The following is an 18701-nucleotide window of genomic DNA, read 5'->3' as shown; positions in this document are numbered from 1 at the left end:
CCACTTACATTGAGATGTACCAGAACTATTTGTAACTTAAAACAATAACAGCAAAAGGCACAGAAGCCCATCCCATTTGATGTGTCTTAAAATCCTTTAAGCAGTAACAAGGTAATATGGAAGAACGATCAAACCTTGGCCTGAGCTGTCTTCTGGTAATTATCCATCCTATTAGCAGTTTTGCTAGGAATAAAAGCTCTATGCCACCAACTTGTGCCGCCACTTTGCAGTGAAAATCAGTGTTATCCTTTTCTTTCCATTTCCAGTTTTCACTATGTTCTGAGTAGAATGTCATAAATGAGACTATTCCATCACCTAAACTGAAGTGTCACTCCCCCTTCCCAACTCATTGCTTTCCCTTAAAAGATGTACTTAACAATCCTCATTTTATTCTCCTGAGACATTATGCATGATCCATTATAAAACATACAGGCAATACAAAGTTCAAACATCTATCAATTGATGGAATAAACACATGGAATTAGACATGGTACATTGTGAAGGAAAATCACGGTTTCATTTATTTTTATGAGACAGATTACGAGTGCATGACGAAAAAGCTTAAGAGTCATCATCAAACTGTGCCAAGAATATTGCAAGAGATTACTCAGGGAAATCTGTACAAATTCATATTCTTAGTACCAGATGGTAGAAAAAAATATTTCTTTAAATAATCTTGTTTACATCCAGGAAAACAGATTTGATAAACTGAACAAGTAGATAGCCACCTCCTCTCTTTATGATCAAATAACAATTACAATGGAGGTTCTGAAGAAAAACTAGGATGAAAAAACCCAAATAAAGGTCAACACTGTTATTAAGATGTTCCTTTTTTCAATATGAATTGAAATATGTTAATTAGATATTTTCCAAAGAACCCTTCCAGCCATATTTCCCAACCCTTCTAAAACTTTCAATGCATTAAGATGCTAGATTATTGGGTCACGAGTTTGGCCCAGTGGTAGAGTGCTTGCCTAGCATGCACAAAGACCTGGGTACCAGATACACAGTATAAAAAAAAAAAAAGCTGGAAGTGGTGTTGTGGCTTAAGTGGGAGGGATTTAGCCTTGAGAAAGCCCAAAGACAATGGATGCTCAGGCCCAAGTTCAACCCCCAGGACTGGCAGGGGAAAAAAAAAGATGCTGAATTATAGCAGTCCATGTGTCTGCTGAAAGCAATATAGTACTAATGGTTTTAACAGCAACATATCCTTCTTTAAAAGAGAGAGAGAGAAAAAAAAAAAAAACTTCTACAAATATCAGAAATCCAGTTTTGGAACATTTGGTTTAATTTTGAACTCAAGTGTTTTGTGAATTTTTTTCTTTAAAGGCAGCAGTTTGACTCACAGCTTGCTAATAAACACATTTCTGCTGAGGAAAGGCAGAGAGAAGAGAGTGAACGCTGCATTTCTTCATTGGCCCCAAAAGTGCTAACTTCACAAAGGGTTACATCAAAAGCAAACATGCAATGGTTGTTTCAAATCTTTTACTGCAATATAACAATGAAGTAAACAGTCATTAGACACCTACCAATTTTTCCCAAACAAAAAAATGTAAACAGAAAAAAACCTTGCATATACTTGTACAGCTTCTCAAATCATGTTAGAAGGATCTCACATTCAATCATCAGGAAATTTTAAAATAGCAGTAATTATATTCATTTTAAGAAAAAGTTGTCTTTCTCCCCTCCCCACCCCAAGTATTTAACATGAAAGAATGGGCTTCCTTATGCATTAATTTTATACCTATATGAAGCAGCAACAATAACCATCAATAATTTGGCATTTCTGTTTACAGTTACTCCAATTTTTTTTTCAATTTCAAAAAGCCATTATCCAGTGTTGCCATGAAATATACTGTAAATTCTAGGTAGCAAAGATTCTTTTGGAAACCAACAGTAAGACAAAGAAATTAAAGCAGAGCATTACACTAAATTTCTGGATCTAGTACACTAAAAGGAGTGAAACCTAGGAAAAGTTACCTACTGTTTAGAAGAAATAAAGACCTGCAAAAGCTGATTTTTTTTTTTTGGTTGTATATTTTACACACGGTGTGGATTTGCGGCATCTGCTAACTGAAGCAGACATGCACTGTATTTATCCCTGACCTATGTCCTAGCCCTCCCTCCCCACCCCCAACAACCTACTACCATATACCAAGCATGGTGGCTATGAACCCAAGTCATCCCAGACAATCCAGTGAACAAAGTTAGTGTAATGCACTGGTGTGAAGTGTGAGATACAAAAAAGTCCCTTTTAATCTTCATCAAAGTTCTGTTGTAGAAGAAAGTTGGCAGCCAAATTCTCATTCTTCTCACAAGCAAAATAAGCTTGTATCACAAGTCCTTCCGGAAATCCTAATGCCTTTAACTGCAAAAAAGAACAAAATTAAATTCAACACATCAGTAACAGGACACTGAACGTTCTACACCTATTAGGAATTCCAGTGTAACACTGAGATTATCACTTGAAATATAAAATGAATGCTCCTAAAAATGTTATAGTGAATTCAGCCCTGTATGAATGTGGATTTGCTGTCTAGGGAGATGGAGCCTTAACAGTCAGACACCCAAGGAGGTCTTTGTTCCTAGTTAAAGCTATTAGATTAATAGGTATACCATGTAAGAACTTTGTGGCATCAACACTATGAATGAGGAGCTACTGCACTGGTTTAAAAAGCCCTATAGAAGTGGGGCGCTGGCGACACTTGTCTGTAATCCTAGCTACTCAGGAAGCTGACATCTTAGGATTCCCCAATTTGAAGCCAGTTCAGGCAGGAAAGTCTATAAAACTCATTTCCAATTGATCATCAAAAAGCTAGATGTGGTGGAGCTCAAGTGGTGGAGCATGAGCCCACAACAAAAAAGCTTCGGGACAGGGCCCAGGCTCTAAATTCAAACCCCAGGACGAGCACAAAAACGTAAGGATATGAGCAACCTAAAAACTGTTGAGGGCTGGGAGTTTAGCCTAGTGGTAGAGTGCTTGCCTAGCATGCACGAAAACCTGGGTTCAATTCCTTGGTACCACATACATAGAAAAAAAGCCAGAAATGGTGCTGTGGCACAAGCGGTAGAGCTCTAGCCTTGAGAAAGCCCAAGAACAGTGCTCAGGCCCTGAGTTCAAGGCCCAAGACTGGCAAAAAAAAAAAAAAAGTTGAGCCTCCAGTGAATATAGCCAGCTCACATTTTACGTTTGGGTTAAATATTCTCAATTCATAGTAGAAAAATAGGTGATTATCAGTATCATGCCATCTTTTGAATAAAAATACATAGTATCTCATTTTAGAGGCTCAACATTTTGGAATAAACTTAGCAACCAACAGAAGGAAATATGGGCAATTCACAAAGAGATCAAACAGATCTCTAATAATCAAAACGTTTATCTTAAACTAACAAAGACAGCAAAGTAAAGCACAAGGAATAGAAGGGGCTCTACCACCTGGGGGCTCAGGTAGTAAGTACATGTCTAGCAAGCAGGAAGCCCTGGGTTCACTGTCTAGCTGGGGCAAATGAACTTACCATGCAAAAGAAACTCTCCTACTTCTTTACAGGTGGAAACAAAAATGATCTCTAGCCGGGTGCTGGTGGCTCATGCCTGTTATCCTAGCTATTCAGGAGGCTAAGATCTGAGGATCATGGTTCAAAGCTTGCCTGAGCATTAAACAACAAGAGACTCTTATCTCCAATTAACTGCCTGAAAACCCAGAAGTAGAGCTGTGGCTCAAGGGGTAGGGCAGTAGCCTTGTGCTGAAGAGCTTAGGGATAGCGCCTAGGCCCAGAGTTCAGTCCCCATGACCAAAATCATTATCATCATCATCTCTAAAGCTCCAAGGGGCTGAACTTTGTTACAACTTGAATGAACATGGATGAAAAACTAGAGGTGAGATCATAAGCCCACGAAGACCCTTGATTGTCACCTTGAGACTTAGAATGCCTCATGCTTAAAATTCTGAAGCTATGAGACAGTGTTGTTTCAAGCCACCATAAAATTGGTTGTTATACATACAATGTTGCAATAGAAAAAATACATTCAAGGACTGGGAGGTTAGCCTAGTGGTAGAGTATTTACCTAAAATGCACAAAGACCCAGGTTCAATTCCTCAGTACCACATACATAAAACTGACAAATTACTTAAGATAAAAAGAGCAGGTCAATACAATATAGTGACTCTGATTGGAACAGAATGTCCAGACACCATTATCACGCTTCAGATATGAAATCTACTCCAATAATTGCATTTGTGAGCACAAGACTTTGAAATTGAAAAACCCAGGCCCAGACAGTTTGATAGGTAATTTCTACCAATTATCCAAAGGATAATAATCCATAAATACTTCCAAACTATAGAATTTGTGGTATTACTATGCTGGTATCAAAAATCACAAAACAAGGCCAGGAGTTTGTCCTAGCGGTAGAGTGCTCGCCTAGCATGCACAAAGATCCAGGTTTAATTCCTTGGTACCACATACATAGAAAAAAGCCAGAAGTGGTGCTGAGGCCCAAGTGGTAGAGCTCTAGCCTTGAGAAAGTCCAAGGACAGTGCTCAGGCCCTGAGCTCAAGCCCACGACTGACAAAAAAAAAAAAAAAAAATCACAAAACATACAAAAAAATATTTCCTATGTATAGAGTTGCAAAAAAAAAAAATCTAGGAAATACTAACAGACTAAATGAAGCAACATATAACATATACAGGAAGATTATAGAATTAGCGAGAAATTTCCCCCCAGTAATGCCAGGTTGGTTCAACGTACAGAATCAGTCAATATATGGTACCAAGAAATCAAACTCAGGACTCTATGCATGCTAGGCAAGCAGTCTGTCACTAAGCCACACTCCCAGCTCCCTAACTTATTACTTTTTGTTGCTATTGGTCATGGGATTTGAACTCTGGGCCTGGGCGCTGTCCCTGAGCACTTCAGCTCAAGGCTAGTGAGTAGCTAGGATTATAAGGTGTGATATTGGCTTGTGATACTCTTTCTCTCTAGTTACCCAGCAAAAATACAAGTGGTGGTGGGCATTAAGTGGCTGGGCCACATGTATTGTGATTTACCAGCCAATGATACATTACTAAGACATATTGATCATATTAGTAATTTCTTAAACCTCAACCTCATCATCATTTTTTTTTTTTTTTGTATGTGCCAGTTCTGGAGCTTGAACTCAGAGCCTGGGCACTGTTCTTGGACACCTTTCACTCAAGGCTAGTGCTCTGCCACTTGAGCAACAGCACCACTTTCAGCCTTTTCTATGTATGTGGTACTGAGGCATAAAACCAAGGGCTTTGTGTATGCTAGGCAGACACTATACCACTAGGCCATGTTCCTGGGTCTCTGTCCCTGAGCTTTTTTGCTCAAGGTTAGCACTGTAACCCTTGAAACACTTCCAGTTTTCTAGTAGTTAACTGGTGGTTAGTCTCATGGACTTTCATCCTGGGCTGGCTTTGAACCACAATACTCACATCTAGCCTTCTGAGTAGCTAGGATTATAAATAAACGCGAGCTATCCGTGCCTGGCTCCCCTAACTTATTTTTAAGAGTAAAATATGCCAAAGTGCTCGTGGCTCATGGCTGTAATTCTAGCTACTCAGGAAGCTCAGATCTGAGGTAGCCTGGGTAGACAACATTAACAGAATATCAGCTTCAATTAACCAGCAAAAAGCAGTAAGTGGAAATGTGGCTTAACTGGGAGAACAACTGCTTGAGTGGAAAAAGTTAAACAAGAGGAGGAGTCCTAGTACAGGCACACAGACATAAACAACAACAACAAAAACTCTCAAATGTGTTAGCGTCTCCTTCAGGACCCTTTTGCCAAATCCTCTTACATTACACTTACGTGATACTACCATTCCCACAAGCAGTGAAACCCATGTTAACAGCCTTGCCTTTGTCAGGCATGGCGACATACAGTGCCTGTTATCCCAGAACTCTGGAGGCCGAGGAGAATCTCCCGTTTGAGGCCAGCATAGAGTACATAGCAATGCAGCCCAAATTTATCTCCAAGATAAGGACAATCTCTATCCAAACTATAACCTCTCCCCCCATAAAACTGGACAAGTTGACTTTAAATGTAATCAGAAATACAAGGATTCTGAATAACAAATACAACTGAAGCTCTCAACCCTTTCAATTTTAAAATTTGCTGGAAGGCCATAGTAATCAAGACGGTGAGGTACAAGCATAAAAATAGCTTAGAACTGAGAATTCAGAAATCTTTATATATATACATATATATATTCAACTGACTTTGATAAAAACAAATATAATGTATTAACAATAGTCTTCTCAAACAAATGGTGCTGCATTAAATTGAAAAGCAAATAATAAGATTCCCAAAATCCACACCATATACTAGAAAAAGTAACTAGAAATTGACCAAACCTATATACAACTAAGAGTTAGAGAAACCTATATACATCTAAGAAAAAATACAGGAGAAAAACCACCTTACCTTGGCAATTTTCTCCTAGATAGACCAACTAAACTGGCATGCAAGTGAGAAAATACTATCTCCAGCAAAATTAAAATCCAATAACCTTAACCTCAAAGAAAAATTACTTCCATAAAATAATTGGGTAAAAAGAACAAATTATTGTGAACATATAGCTTAAATGAGTTTCTTTTCTCTCTATGATAGGATCAGAGCTTGGACTGGTGCTGTCCCTTAGTGTTTTCACCCAAGGACGGCACTTGATCACTTAAGTCTCAGTTCCATTTTCTTTTTGTTGGTCATGGGACTTGAACTCTGGGCTTGGGTATTGTCCCTCGAGCCACAGTGCCACTTCCGGTTTTCTGGTGATTAACTGGAGATAAGATTCTCCTGGACTTTTTACTGCCTAGGCTGGCTTTGAACCTTGATACCCAGGATCTCAGAATCATAAGCAGCTAAGATTACAGGCGTGAGCCACCTTGCCTAGATTCAGTTCCACTTTCTGATGGTTAACTGGGCAGCTTGAAATGGTAATTTTCAGATCTCAGGCTTGCAAATAGCTGAGATTTCAGGTGTGAACCACCTGCACTCAGCCTCCACTTGAGTTTTTAAATACATTAGAATTATAAATGCTGAGTTATCAGAGTTCCAACTCTGATATTTTGTAAGGCAAATTACTTGAATTTCCTGTTTAGAAATTTTAAAAGGTAGGGAAAAACTGAGTGACACATCACATTGTAAACATTAGATTATTTTTGGTGCCTCACCCTGCATTAGTAAACCTACTAGTAAGAATTAAAAAGAGAACCAGAATGGCAAAAATGTTATTTTTACTGTACACAATTCTTATCAACTCATAATATACTGAACAATAAAGTAAAATCTCAAATATAACTAATTTACAATTAGGCATATGTCTTAAGATTCTTCTTTTGAAACTCTGTAGGGTGGGAGGTGAGAGCAGGGGTAAGAGGATGTAATTCTTAGGGTAAGGTTCACTTTGGCTGTGCAAACCACTCCCTCAGTGGGTACTTCACACCTGCTATACTAATAGTAGTCGCTAGCACACATGCCAACTTAGCATCTGAAATATTACTATTATGACAAAAAGGACTGACTTTTGATTCTACTTAAACTCACCCGTTCTATAGCTTCTTTTTCCTGAGGTGTTACTTGTATGTAGTTCATGTGTCCACTTCCAGATTCTGTAATTCCCGCAGTGCCTCCTGCAGGGCCTCCTCCAGTAACACCTCCACTGCCACCTCCTCCTCCTCCTCCTCCTCCTCCTTGACCACCAGCTTCTTGAACTGGTTCATTCAGCATCTGAATAAAATGCTCCTGGTGTTGGCTAATTTGCTGTGGTGGTTTGGGAAAAAAAAGGAAAACAAATATATTAAGACTGCCGCTAAGCAAACAGCAATTCTAAATACAAATGAGAAAAAGCTGTAACTTTGAAACTGCAATGTTTTAGTTATTTCCTGTAATGTTAGCAGTGGCTCAAGGGGTAAGGTGGTAGCCTTGAGTTGAAGAGCTCAGTGACAGAGCCCAGGCCCAGAGCTCAAACCCTATGACCACCCAAACAAAACAAACAACAAAGAAACTTAGGGACTATACAAAGAAATAGAACTCCCTGCCCCCCCCACCAAGTTCTGGGGCTTGAACTCAGGGTCTGAGCACTGTCCTTGGGCTATTCTCAAGCTAGCACTCTACCACTTGAGCCACAGTACCACTTCTGGCTTTTTTCTGTGTATGTGGTACCTAGGAATCGAACCCAGGACTTAGTGAATGCTAGGCAAGCACTCTACCACTAGGCCATGCTACTGGACCCAGAACTTAATCATTCCAACCCCTCTTTCCAAATACATTTCCTCAAATTAATTGATCACCTGAAGTAACTGAGGATTCTCTCGACCTATCTGTTGTAGCAACGCTGGAAGCAAGGAAGGATTCTGTTGAATAATTTGTCGCATCTGCTGAAATTGAGGCTGATTCCGTAAAAATTCAAGAGGATGTCCTGAAATACACACAAACATTTAAAAATAAACATAGCAAATATACATAATGAAAAGCTAGTTAAATCCTGTCTTTCAATAATAAATATAAAGTTGAAAGAAAACTGAGTTCCTAGATGTAATAAAATGATGTAGACTGTACCACATCGCAAATCTTATATTGCAGATGGTTATTCACTGCTGTCAATAAAAGCAGAGAACTTGGAACTAAACTTTTCTTATGACTGACCTGGATATATTACCACAAAATACTTACTAAGAACTTATGCCCTAAATGTGTTTCTATCAAAGTATGATGTATGAATCTACTTTTGCAAAATAAGATGGCTATTATGTCATCAGGCAATATAACCAGACAGCACCACTGCTGACCAATATGTAATGAGGTGTCACAGGACTATAAAACCAAAACCCTTCTAAGAATAGAATATGAACATCATTTCTTGTGACAGTAAACAAAACAATGTGAGAGAAGGACGGAGAGCTTGAGAGGATAGATTTGCAAATCAAGAGTTTATTTAATATAATCTGAAAATAAAAATGATTCTTGGATATTACCATTATATTTCAGTCCTGCTACATGTAATTCTTTAGTCTACAGTTTACAGTTACAAATAATGCAAAACAAGGCATAAATCACAGAGTGCTAATGCTACTTGAATGTACTGTGCAAAAGTAAAATGTATAATACAGGGAATATTTTTTAGTTCACTTATGGTTAATGAAAATTCTCAGTCAGGTGCTAGGGGTTCATTCTTATAATCCTAGCTATTCAGGAGGCTGAGATTTGATGATCACTGTTCAAGGCCAGCCTGGGTAGCCAAGTCTGTGAGGCTCATTACCACCAAAAAACTAGAAGTAACACTGTAGCTCCCAAGTGGTAGAGTGCTAGCTAGCCTTGAGCAATGAAGCTCAGGGACAGGGGTCGAGAACATGGCCTAGTGGTGGAGTACTTGCCTAACATGCACAAAACCCAGGGTTTGATACCTCCGCATCACATACATAGAGAAAGCTGGAAGTGCGCTGTGGCTCAAGTGGTACAGCAATAGTCTTAAGAAAGCCCAAGGACAAAAAAAAAGGGCCACCAGTGCCTGGCTTAAAAATTGTTTTATAAAGCCGGGTGTGATGCTCATGCCTGTAATCCTAACTACTCAGGATGCTGAGATCTGAGGATCAAGGTTCAAAGCCAGCCCGGTACACAAAAAGACCTGAGAGTCTTATCTCCAATAAACCTCTAGAAAATGGGAAGTGGGGCTTGGCTCAAGGGTAGAGCAGTAGCCTTGCACTGAAGAGCTCAGGGACAATGCCCAGTCTGAGTTCAAGCCTTAAGACTCATAAAAATAAATAAAATGTTTTATAGATGAAGAAAATGAGATATTAAGTTGCCTAGCTAGTGATATATAGGAAACACCCCAAAGGACCCACAGATGTGGTCTCCCACTAACAAATGGCCTATCTTTATAAGACTGTTCACTTAGGAGTTTGTCACAGAACTGACTCAAGGAGAGCTAGGAAATAAAGTGAAAGAGCTCAACATTCCTGGGCCCCTCCTAGCTCCAGACTTTGGTCTGTAGTCAAGACTATGGCAATGGAAGGATGAACATTGACCAATAAGGAGACTCAAACTTTGTGTTCCTCTTTAGACACACAATTTTAGACTTCTCAGGGTGTCATTTCCTTGGGTGTATACCAACTACTACAATCCTGCTGGTTCTGAAACTGCACATAACAGCTTTTGAATGGTTTCAGAATGTAACAGTATATGCAAATTGGGAAGCATCTTTCTCTTAACAGCACTGATGTTTATAAGCATGAATACCTTTTTATATATGTCTGGTAGCATTTCTCTTCAGCTGCTTTCTAATAGAAAAAGGGGTATGAACGTTTTTGGGTTTTTTTTTTTTTTTTGCCAGTCTTGGGGCTTGAACTTGGGGTGTGAGTATTGGGGTGTGTGCTTTCTTAAGGGTAGAGCTCTACCACGACTTCAGCGACAGCATCACTTCTGGCCTTTTTTCTATGCATGCGTTAGGGAAGAAATCAAACCAGGTCATTATGCATGTTAGGTAAACACTCTTATCACTAGGGCAGGCTCCCAGCCCCTATGGCTCAAGTTTTTTGTTTTGTTTTTGCTGGTCTAGAGGTTTGAACTACTTAGGCTCTGGAGCTATCTGAGCGTCTTTGGGCTCAAGGCTAGTGCTCTACCACTTGAGCCACTGAACCACTTTTGGTCTTTTCTAAGTATTTTATCTGAGGTAAGAGCGGACTTTCCTGCCTGGGCTGGGTTCAAACCCCAACCATCAGATCTCAGCTTCCTGGTACTTAGGATTATAGGCATGAGTTACCAGTGCCCGGTGGCGGAATTATTTTGGATTAGACTATTTTATAATAAATTCAAGACCATTCATTCCCATTCACAAGATACCACTTTACTCCACTTTACCTCCAGAGCTTGTTGTTGTCGTCGCTGCTGTCGTTGCTGCTGCCGCTGCAGCCACTGCTGAAGACTGCGGAGTCCCAGTACTAGCTGCCTGGGGAGGGTCAACCACAGCCTGACTTTCTCTGTCTCCAGGAATTCCCTACAACACAATTTCACAGCTTTAGGACAAAATCAAGACAATATTAGTGAAACATTTAATGTCTACTTAACATGCTTTTCTAATTTCTAAAAGGATGGAAACCACTGTCTCCTTCAAAGCAAAGAATTCTTGGGGCCAGGAGTGTCGCCTAATAGTAGCGTGCTTGCCTAGCATGCACGAAGCCCTGGGTTCAATTCCCCAGAACCATATGCACAGAAAAAGTTGGAAATGGTGCTGCGGCTCAAGTGGCAGAGTGCTAGCCTTTAACAAGAAGTGTTCAAGGACAGTGCTTGGCCCCTGAGGGCTCAAGTTAGAAGTGATTGTGGTGTAGAATTCAAAACTCCAGTAAAAGGATGCACTATCCAATGAAACTTTCCTTCACAACCATAGAAATGTTCTCTAACTGTGCTGTCTATTGGTAAGATACCTGCTAGCATCATCTACTTAACTTAAAAACTTTCACCAGCAGTTGTCTGCATTTGTAACCTTACACTTAAGACAAGTTAGTCATTCCAGAAAAAGAGGCAAACGGACACAGATCAAGTAACAAGAGGATCTCCCTCTACAGATCCAGTTTCTAAGAAAGTGTCATATGGAAAATATTACTTATGGGCAGTGAGCACAGTCTAGTGGCAGAGTGCTAAGCTAGCAGGCACGAAGCCCTGAAGCCCTGGGTTTAATTCTTCAGAACCACATACACAGGAAAAGCTGTGGTGCTGAGGCTCAAGTGGCAGAGCACTAGCCTTGAGCAGAAAATGTCCAAGGACCCAAGGACAGTGCCCAGGCCTGACAAACACCAGGACTGGCAAAGAAAGAAGGGGTGGGGGTGGGGGAGAGAACAAAGTAATTTCCCCTAACTCACAAAACATGCAAAAGGAATTTGAATGATTCAATTTTTAGTAGTGCTTTCTGCATGTTACATTATGACATGTCTAAGTTTTCACAGATTAAAACTACTGAAGAATTTGGAACATCCTTTTGCCTATGTATGTGGTACCGAAGAATCGAACCTGGGTCTCTCTATCATTAGGCCATACTCCCGACCCAGGGACACCCTTTTTTTTGATGTATATTCTATAGACATTTCATGAGAAAGGACACTACAACTGCATAAAAGATGGCAAATATTCCCATTTCCTAATAAACCAGAAGTTAAACAAATTAAAGAATGGACTACAGTACTATTTAAACATATGCAGAGTTCTAATCATATAAATTAATGGTAAAACTCCAATTGAATAATCAACTAATTTATATTTCTGTGCTGGCACTGGGGCTTGAACTCAGGGCTTAGAGCTCTACCTCCTTCCAAGGCTGTCACTCTACCACTTCAGCCATATTTTCATTTCTGCTTTTTGCTGGGTAGTTAGACATTAAGTCTCATGGGCTGATCTTGAACCAACATGAGCAGATGTCAGACTCTAGGATACTGCATATCTAGGATTACAGGAGTAAGCCACTTAAATCCAACTGGCTAATCAATTCCGCAAGTGTAACTACAATTCTGTAGTCATGATGTTTTCTAACTAAAACCGTATCAGAATATTTATAAAGCGTTACATTTTATCAACAAAATTGCTGGACACTGGTGGTTTATGCCTGTAATACTGGCTACTCAAGAGGCAGAGATCTGAGAATCACATTTCAAAGCCAGCCCAGGTAGGAAAGGCCATGAGACTTTTATGCCCAGTTAACCATCCAAATACTCCAAGTGGAGCTATGGTACTAGTCTTGAGCACAAAAACTTAAGATTAGTGCCCAGATTCTTAGAGTTCAAGCCCTGGGACTGGTGTGTGCACACGCGCACACACATACACATACACATACACACACACACACACACACATCTAGAGAAAACTTACTATGTAAATTAGCCGGCATATGTTATTCTTCTCCACTGAATTAATAAACAGAATAGAAAACAACAACAACAACAACAAATAATGGTTCTCACCATTAAAAGATACTCCACTGCTCTGTCTGGGTTGTTAAAACTGGCTCTCAGGGCTGCAATTACTTGCTCCCTTTCATAGCCCATTGACATGATCTCAGTTACCATATTTTCGTAAGACTGACCTGTCACTGAAGAGGAAAGAAGAGGAAAATTTAACAATTTATACATTTCTTCGCTATATACATGTACAACAAAATATTTCACACAGTATAGACAAGTAACAGTATAAATAACCATGTTTTTACTTGGCCTTCCTCAAAGATGTTCACCGAAACTTGTATCTAAAGTTACATTTACACAACCAAGGGGAAGTGAGGCGATCCAAGGGTAGGAAATCAACAGCTCACGAAATCATCCTGTACTGAAAGGGACAGGCACAAATGCTTCTTTCTGGCTGGCTACCCCTAATGATCCCTCTGCATGGTCCCTCAGTATTATAAATATCCAAATGGCACTTGAATACACAAAGTCCCCCACTCCTTCATGAAAGTGAGACTGCTAATCATTAATCAGCTAGCTTTAAAATAGGAAACTTGGCCAGAACATTTTGGACAGACCCAATCTCCCCCCAAGAGTCCTTAGATGGAGGCTTTGGTAGTTAGAGATAAGAATCTCAGACTTTGCTGCTAGGGCCTGCTTCAAACCTAGATCTCAGTCTGCTGAGTAGCCCAGCTACTCTGACCCCCTTATATTAGCCAGTAAGTCAAGAGTTAGACTACTAACTTATAATGCTACAAGATAATCAATCTGTTATTGGTCTATACTACTATATTTGTGGTAATTTATTACAGTATAGACAGAAAATTAGTGTTTCATAAGTAACAGAAACACAGCAAGTCAGGGAAGGTAACCATTAAGAAAAGACAAATGAGTCAGGCGAGGTGGCTCATGCCTATAATCCTAGCTACTCAGGAGGGGGAGATCTGAGGAGCAAGGTTCAAAGCCACCCCGAGCACTAAAGAATGTGCCACTTGGGCTGGGAGTTTGGCCTAGTGGTAGAGTGCTTGCCTAGCATGTACAAAGACCCGGGTTGAGTTCTTGGTACCACATACAGAGAAAAAAAGCCAGAAGTGGTGCTGTGGTTCAAGTGGTAGAGCTCTAGCCTGGAGAAAGCCCAAGGACAGTGATTAGGCCCTGAGCTCAAGGCCCAGGACTGGTGCGTGCAAAACTGCAAAACACACACACACACACACACACACACACACACACACACACACACACACACACACACACACACACACACACACACACACACACACACACACAGTGAGACTTATTTCCAATTAATCACTAAAAAAACAGGAACTGGAGCTGTGGCTCCACTGGTGCGTGCAAAACACACACACACACACACGCACGCACGCACAGTGAGACTTATTTCCAATTAATCACTAAAAAAACAGGAAGTGGAGCTGTGGCTCCAGGGGTAGGGCAGTAGCCTTGAGCTGAAGAGTTCATGGACAGTGCCCATGACCTAACAAAAAAGACAAATGAGTTCAACATGAATGTATGGTATAAATGGCACTGCAATCAATTCTAATATAACAAATTTGCCATTTTCTTCTGATACCTTTATTATCAAAATGAAAGGGAAAGGAGACTAGGAACCAGCAAGTTAGATGCTTGTACATCATAAAAGGCTGAAGAAAACCACTGCCAGGAGGCTCTCCAGCCTTCTCTTCTGGACTTAAAGTTCAGTTACAGAAGAGACACCAAACTTTTTTTTTTTTTAATACACACAACTTTTCCACTTGTGCTCTGAGACTTACCTTTCTTGATACCTCAAGAAAGTGGTTTTGGTTATCCTATTCTATCTCTACTTCCCATCTTGCTTTACTGATCATTCCACTGGTCCCTTGCCTGCTCTCTTCTCCCTACAGTCACAGTTATCCATGAATACTACATCTACCTCTTTACATCCCAACAACTCCTCAACAAATGTATCTTTCTGTTCTGTCTCTTTCCTTTCAAAAAAATGGCATGTCTATCCAAGTGCTGGAACCAGAAACTTTGCTATTAATCCCCTTTTCCCTTCTACCATATCAAATCTAGCTGTGAATATGGGAGGTCCTATTTCTAAATTATGCCTCATTCCATCTTCATTTTTTCATTGCCATCATACGAAACTAGTCCACAGCTATTTCTACAATCCAAAGTAAATTAAAAAAAAGAAAAGAACACATCAAGCCAGGCATGGTGGCTCATGTCTGCAATCCTAGACACTCTGGAGGACATGATCTGAGGATCTCAGTTCAAAGCCAGGGCAAGAAAGTCTGGGAGAGGGCTGGGAGTTTGGTCTAGTGGTAGAGTGCTTGCCTAGCATGCATGAAGACCCGGGTCCGAGTCTTCTGTACCACACATATAGAAAAGAGCCAGAAGTGGTGCTGAGGCTCAAGTGGAAGAGCTCTAGCCTTGGAAAGCCCAAGGCCAGTGCTCAGGCCCTGAGTTCAAGGCCCAGAACTAGCAAAAAAGAAAAAGTCCAGGAGACTCCAATTCACCACTAGAAAACTAGAAGTGGTGCTATGGCCTAAGTGGTAGAGCAGTAGCAGCCTTGAGCTGAAGAGCTCAATGACAATGCCCAGGCCCAGAGTTCAAGCCCCATGACTGAAACTGGGAGTGTGCGTTGGTCATAGAGTGCTTACCTAGCATACATGAAGCCCTTGGTTCAATTCCTCAGTACCATATCAACAGAAAAAGCCAGAAGTGATATTCTGACTCTAATGGTAGGTAGAGTGCTAGCTTTGAGCAGAAAAGCTCAGGTCCCAGGTATAGTGCCCAGCACCTAAGTTCAAGTCATAAGATCAATAAAAATGAATAAAGTCTTGATTCTCTTTATGTTAAGTTCTATATTGTTGTAAGGAGGCACTGTATGAGAATGGAAGATGTGAGGTCTTGCTTGGGATTCTACTCTAGTTTCTTGTTTCAGCATGTGAATGCTTTCCTCCAAACATTTCTTTCTGGCACTATGATGCCACTGAGGCCTCTGTAGGAGACCAGAGCCAAGCAGATGCCAGTGCCATGCTCCAAAACTGAGGGTCAAATAAACTTCCTCTTCTTTATAAAATGATCAACCACAAGCATTTCTTTATATGTAACAAAAAACCCACAAACTGATACATAACTTTTCTTTTCCAATTCTATGAAACACTTTTCAGTATTTTTACTTCATTATTCACTGATGCAATTCTGATGTAAAGCCGCTCAAGCTGCCAAAACATTTTGTCATCTAGTTACCAAAGATATCAACAAAAACAAATGTAAGACCTTAAGAATATCATAAATGGCCTAGTGGCAAGAGTGCTCGAGTACAATGCATGAAGCCCTGGGTTTGATTCCTTGGATTCACAGAGATCTAGGGACCATGGTTCACAGCCAGCCTGGGCACTAAAAAACATGAGACTCATCTCCAATTAATCACTAGAAAACGAGAAGTAGGGCTGAAGAGTTTAGGGACAGCGCCCAGGTCCAGAGTTCAAGCCCTATGACTGACACAGAAAAAAAAAAAAAGAAAGAAAGAAAAAGCCAAAAGTGGTGCTATGGCTCAAGTGGCAGAGCAAAAAGGTGTCCAAGCTATCATTGGCCAGTAAATCACAGTACACATGGCCTATACCACCATTTGTCTTTTTGCTGGGTAACTAGAAATAGAGTTTTATAAGCCAGGTGCTGGTGGCTCACGCCTATAATCCTACCTACTGAAGAGGCTGACATCTGAAGACCATGGTTCAGAGCCAGCTGGAGCAGAAAAGTTCCCAGGAGACTCTTATCTGCAAATAACCACTGAAAAACTGGAAGTGGTACTGCAATTGGAAGTGGTACTGAAAGCGATGACGTGGCTCAAGTGGTAGAGCATAAGCCTTGAGCATAAAGAGGCTCAGGGACAGTGGCCAGGCCCCATAACCACTACCATCACCAACAAAAGCTTCATGGATTTTCCTACCCTGGCTGGCTTCAAACTGAGATCCTTAGATCTGTGGAAATCACAGGGATTTTCTACTTGGCATTGTAAACAAATGAGTCTTGGAGCTTAGAGACAGCTTGCACTATTGTTGCAACTAGAACTCATTACAACACACTCACAGTATTAGTCATTCCCAAAGTTTAACCTAAATCATGGCCCAGAGCAAAAATCACAGAAAACCCAAACATAGGGTCAGGAAAAATTAAAAGAACTATAGAAAGCCTGATGTATAGACTGGGAGAATGTTGTCACAAATGCTAAAATGAACAGTTTCCAGAATGGACACTCCAGTCCCTCCCCTACCAACCCCTGAGCTGGTAAACTGAAGAACAAAGGGATTCAAGGATCACAAAACTGAGAAGGAATAAGTGACTTAAAGAAGTAAAAAGAAAACAACATTAGCAGCATCAGAGAGAGCCATGGAGATCTGTGCTTTTGCTCAGCAGCACTAATACATTCTAATTGTGGTAGCAGAGTCATCAGTAGCATTAGGGACCATCTCCAATTGGGCGTGTCTCTGACGTTACAGAAGTCAAGTCTCTGGGCAAGCCCCTTCTACCATTCTAATACCTTCCTAACAATTACCCAAGATGAAACATGGCTTTCTGGTCTGAAGTAGAGCGTTTCATTTTCCTGACATGAATTTCATGACAGAAATGAAATTTGAGTGTTGGAACTCTGGAAATCTTAACCATTTTTATCTGTATAGACTATTTTCTATAAAAATGTAGTAAGATTTCAAACTGAACTAAGTCAGTGAGACAACCCCAAATCTTAAGAGGCACCACTAACTGCAAAGGAGGAACACATTCCAATGTACTTCTTTCCAGCCTTCTACCCAGTGTGTCAAACAGGAATGGACTTAGCAGCCAATAAATTATGTCAGCAGGAGCTGTAACAAAGATACCACAATGAGTGGAACAAATGTTGAATGATTCTGATAGAGGTGAGAAAAAAAGGTTTCTTAAGCCTTTTGCTAGAAGCCAATAAGGAACAAGATGAAAACAGGAACCTGGCCAACATACTGAAGCAAAAAGTAGAGGTGAATTAATAAATGGGAAGCATATTCATGTTAAATACTTACCAAGTGCACTTGTTGCATCTTCAAAAAGGTTTGACCGAGAAGAATCTCCGGTTGTGCTGGGAAAAAAATTGAGGAAAATTAACTTCAAAAGTAAATGAATTCACACCGGTCTAGGAACTATCTACAGTTCTTTGTACTTAAGCATCAAGTTTGGCTATAATGTTTATTTTTTGGTTTGACCTTAAGTACATGAGCTTGTTATGCAGACACTCGACACTGAGGTATGAACTTAGCCAAAAAAATTTTTTTTTTTTTTGCCAGTCTTGGGCTTGAGCTAAGAGCCTGAGCACTGTCCTTGACTTTCTCAAGGCTAGCACTCTACCACTTGAGCCTCAGCACCACTTCTGGCTTTTTGCTATGTATGTGGGGTACCGAGGAATCGAACCTGGGTCTTCATGCATGCTAGGCAAGCACTCTACCACTAGGCCAAACTCCCGGCCCCTAGCCAAAATTTTCTAACTTAACACTCCTAATCTGAAAATCTTGCCCTCAAAATGTCCCAAAATATAAATAATGACCTCAGGGACAATTTACTCTCATTTGAAAAAGATAATGCGCAAATAAAATAAACTTAGCCAAATATGGGTGGGGTGGCTCACACCTAAAAACACAGCTAACTCAGGAGGCTGTGTAATTCTGGTCCTTTTCATTAATTTCTGTTTCCTAATGTTATGTACTCAAAATAATGACTT

The 18701-nt window shown here is 40.4% G+C and overlaps 1 protein-coding gene across 1 annotated transcript in view; it reads right to left on the bottom strand.

The window, feature by feature from the left end:
* Positions 1-491: 491 nt before the first annotated feature.
* Rad23b (RAD23 nucleotide excision repair protein B) overlaps positions 492-18701 on the bottom strand; it is a 37004-nt gene continuing 18794 nt past the window's right edge. The window contains exons 5-10 of the mRNA XM_090330387.1: positions 18010-18065; positions 12968-13095; positions 10878-11013; positions 8312-8439; positions 7566-7781; positions 492-2368 (exon numbers count right to left, since the gene is read on the bottom strand). Coding sequence (XP_090186513.1) covers positions 2255-2368; positions 7566-7781; positions 8312-8439; positions 10878-11013; positions 12968-13095; positions 18010-18065 — 778 coding nt within the window. The 3' untranslated portion in view covers positions 492-2254. The remainder of the gene's footprint in view (positions 2369-7565; positions 7782-8311; positions 8440-10877; positions 11014-12967; positions 13096-18009; positions 18066-18701) is intronic.

This window comes from Megascapheus bottae, chromosome 3 (assembly GCF_031878675.1).
Source record: "Megascapheus bottae isolate mThoBot1 chromosome 3, mThoBot2.hap1, whole genome shotgun sequence".
Lineage (NCBI taxonomy): Eukaryota > Metazoa > Chordata > Mammalia > Rodentia > Geomyidae > Megascapheus > Megascapheus bottae.
This window is presented reverse-complemented; position numbering and strand designations above follow the sequence as displayed.